Source organism: Gavialis gangeticus, unplaced genomic scaffold (genome assembly GCF_001723915.1).
Source record: "Gavialis gangeticus isolate Ggan-Ray unplaced genomic scaffold, GavGan_comp1, whole genome shotgun sequence".
In the NCBI taxonomy this organism is placed as follows: Eukaryota; Metazoa; Chordata; order Crocodylia; family Gavialidae; genus Gavialis; species Gavialis gangeticus.
Window position 1 is genome coordinate 141,396,313 of NW_017729025.1, and position 3,841 is coordinate 141,400,153.

The following is a 3,841-nucleotide window of genomic DNA, read 5'->3' on the forward strand; positions in this document are numbered from 1 at the left end:
AAAACATCAAGTGAGCAGGAAATACAATCTAGTTAGTTATAACATACATTTAGTACTATTTACATGCTATATAGTAAATAAAAAATTGTCAACTATAGCAAATCAAATTCAGATTTTGGATAGTGTTAGCTAAGCTCCCATTAAATAACCCAATTTTAACAATCAGAAGTGTCACTGGCTTTTTACTGTAAATCATTTTTATGAAACTGGACTGTGAATATTTTAGACACCAAGAGATTGAAGTATATTTTTCATCTGTTCTTTTTCTTTGGTGGGGCAGAGGGAAAAATCAGTCACTCTGGATTGGGGGGGCATTACTAATGAGCATTTTAATACTTGGGAACTAAAAGATTGTCCGTTTCTGCACTCTGTCACCATTACAAACTTTAATGATCTTCGCTAGTGACACTCAGTGCTGATAGTCTATTATTGTCACTTCTTAAGAAAGTGTTTCTGCTTTAGTGCTAAAAACGTAGCGTGCCATTTAAACTCTTTTCATACAACTCTGTCAAGAGACAGGATTATGGTCACCCTAAAAAAAGTGAGAGTTTAATAAGAAACATACGTATGTGCAGTACAAATCACACCCAAGTGACCAATTATTTTTATGGCAGACAGCAAATGGGCATTTGTATTCAATTCTCACCCTGAAATGTTGTTATAATCATGTAGAGAAATAACATTTATCATGCTCTTTGGAAAGTAAGGAACAAAACAATAATAGTAAGAATCACATTTACCACAAGCTCCTCCATAACACTCTGCTAATGTAACGCATTCTTGATTTGAAACTTATCTGCTATTTCAGCCATGTCTCTCAAGGAGAGACTATCAATTATATGGAGTTGCAGGGCAATAAACAAGATGTGCACAACTCTCATTTTGGACCCAGAATCTGAAACCCAGGTCTGGCACTCACTTATTGCACTACCTAGATCCTGGGAATTTAAAACTTGTTTTAAAATGTTGGAAAGCCTCATGCTTATTTGACATTGCACTGCATTCAAAGTCTTTATCTAGTGTTCACAAATCATTAACCATTAGGACACAAAGATTTCACTTATATAGATGGGCCATCTTAATTATGGTTGGCGTAACTTAAAAATATCTGGAGACTGAATTTTCTGAAGGAAAAATTCAGTAGGAGCTGCAATTTATCATATGAGACTATTTGCCCTTTTCACTGGGAAGAGTTAATTACTCTTAGTTAATAGGCATAAGTTTTTAAATATCAGAAATGAGGTACAAAAGAAGGATTTGAATGATAAGATAAGGCACCATTATTTACAACTTCCGTTATTGGCACTCATGCTGATGTCCTCTTAGAAAAGCATGACTCTTGGGATTAAATGCAAGGCTGAAGAATAGTTCCAGCTATTCCATCCAAGCTTCATTTCTGACCGTCTGTGCAACCTCTGACATTGTACTGGTTTCTGCTGCTGCAATGACTGCTGAATAGTGGGCATGTGGTCCTAAAACAACCCATCCTTCTTCAGTGTTCCATGGCATCATCTCAGGTATGAAGCAATACAGGTAACAAAAATAAGTGAAAAGAAAAACCCTACTATATCCACAGGTCAAGTGATTAAATGTGGTTGAATTGATACAGCAAAGTCAAGGTATTAATCTGACTATTCTGTGAATGGTTTAAAACCTTTGTTTACCCGCAAATATTAAGAAATTCATTTTACATTAATGCTGATATTGTCACTTAACCAGAAAACAGCAATGCAATCTAGAAATCCTGTAACTGAAGCTTTGTGAAGGTTGGTCCAACATACTTGTTGAAATGTAGTCTCTTATTTAAAATGTGCAAGTTATTTTCAAGTAGGAAAAATGCACAAAATACAGATGAGTACAATTGTTTCAATTCTGTTCTTATGCAGGTGCAGAAATTTGAGTTCACAGATACGGCACGGCAGTCAGTCGATACCATTTAACAGTCTCCTTGCTCAAGTTGAAATCCTTCAAGGACAGAGTAATTCCGCCCAGAAAGAAATTCTCACGCAGCGATTCTGCGCTAAGCACACTTAGCTGAAGCACCCTCTGCCTTAGTGTCTCTATGCTGTATCCATTGTACACGAGCTGCACAAAAAACAAAAACAGCAGCAGCTGAAAACTAAGAGTTTGCTGATTCTCTAGAAGTCAACTGCTGGCAGGGGCCAGGGGACTGATAGGTGGGACATTAATTTGGCTTCCACAGTTGGCAGTGCACCTCTGGCGAGACTGAGCCTCACCTTACCCTTGAGTGTCTGCTGCAGTGGTGTTGTATAAACTTAGGTGCCTTCAATAGCTTGGGTGGAGGATGCCATCTATAATCAGTGCAAAAGCTTTTAAACCTGACTGTTGCCCCCAGAAGTTCTGAGCCTCTACAATGAATGAAGTGATGTAGATTACAGCCCAGGCAATTTGTGGATTTCAGTTTAATGTGCCAAGCAACATTTAAAATTCAAGGTTTTTCCTTCCTTCCCCTCCCCCTGTTTCCAGAGACTTGACCTTGGCCTAGAGAAGCCTGTGCGACTTCACTTAAAATGACTGCTTTAATGTGATCATGCTATTAAGATTTTTTTGGATTGTATGTTTAAATGGAAAGGGGTGGGATTTAATTCAGAAAAACAGGTGTGTGCATATTTTTAAGATAAAAAGCTTTCAGAGGCTAGTCCCTTCTCTTATACACATTTACAGATATGTATTTGAGACTGGAATCCTAGGTTTTAAAATAAAGTTGTAAATACACACTGATGACCACAAAAGAATGTTAAGGGATCTTTACTGGGGGGACAGATTATTTTACCATTTCATTGAACGTTGGGTTCCTTGTTTTCCGTGAGATTTTGGTTTTGCGTTTAGATGTTTTGTGTGCATCTGGAAGCAAGTACGTTTTAACATAGGGATTCGGATCTGCACCATCTTCTGTGACCTGCAAATAAAGCATACCAGTGAGTGAGGTTTTTTATTTTTTTAAATACACATCTATTTAATTGTTTTACCTTCTAAAGCAATACATGCTAAAAATCATGCTCAACTCAGATTAATTATGAACTCATTGGAGAGTTAACTAAAAACAGATTAGTCTTGGGAAAAATACTTGCAAAGGAGTGTCCTAACACATTTAAACCAACTTTTCATAAGTGGTCACACAAACATTAGTTTCCCGGACTTTTACTTTACTCACCAGGTCTTTAATGTGCATCACCATGATAAACAGAGTGCCGTTTCTATACGAGATGGACAACTTTACTTCTCCTCCCACTCTGCCTGAGGTAGGACTTGATGGACATTCATCTAAAAAGATGTACAGTTATATTTCTGTCTATACTATTTAGAGTGTGTATTTTAACAGGAGTAATACTGTGCTATCAAATTACTGAAAATGGACAATACAAACAGCATTAAATTATTTTTGGTTTTATTTTTGATAGTCTCAGTGTACCAGGAATACCACAACACCCACCCTCCAACCCAAATGGTGACAAGGCATGGAATCAGCTTAAAGCATGGGTCGGCAACCCCTGGCACACATGCCAGAGCATGACACACAAGGCCATTTTGCTCAGCATGCCACAGCCAGCCCAGACTTGGAGCCCTGCCTGCTCACAGCAGGTGGCCAGGAGGCTGCAGGCCCTGCTGCCAGCAGCCTGGGCTCTCTGGCAGGTAGCCAAGAGGCTGCAAGCAGCTGTGCCAGACTGTGGTGGTAGCAGCTGCATGCATGTCTTGACACGCATGGCTGGGAAGGGGCTTGGGGCAGTACAACCCCAGCCATCCATCACAAGGTGTGCACTTAGGCACCACTGCCAGGCCTCCAGACCCTGGTGCAGCTGTTTGCACTCTCCTGGCTGGC

General features: G+C 39.4%; 1 protein-coding gene across 2 annotated transcripts in view; it reads right to left on the bottom strand.

The window, feature by feature from the left end:
- Window positions 1-186: 186 nt before the first annotated feature.
- The window catches only part of PIK3C2A (phosphatidylinositol-4-phosphate 3-kinase catalytic subunit type 2 alpha), a 115,563-nt gene continuing 111,908 nt past the window's right edge, over window positions 187-3,841 (bottom strand). For both annotated transcript variants that reach the window (XM_019519659.1, XM_019519658.1), the window contains exons 30-32: window positions 3,176-3,285; window positions 2,795-2,920; window positions 187-2,085 (exon numbers count right to left, since the gene is read on the bottom strand). In XM_019519659.1, the coding sequence (XP_019375204.1) occupies window positions 1,903-2,085; window positions 2,795-2,920; window positions 3,176-3,285 (419 nt within the window). In that variant the 3' untranslated portion in view covers window positions 187-1,902. The remainder of the gene's footprint in view (window positions 2,086-2,794; window positions 2,921-3,175; window positions 3,286-3,841) is intronic.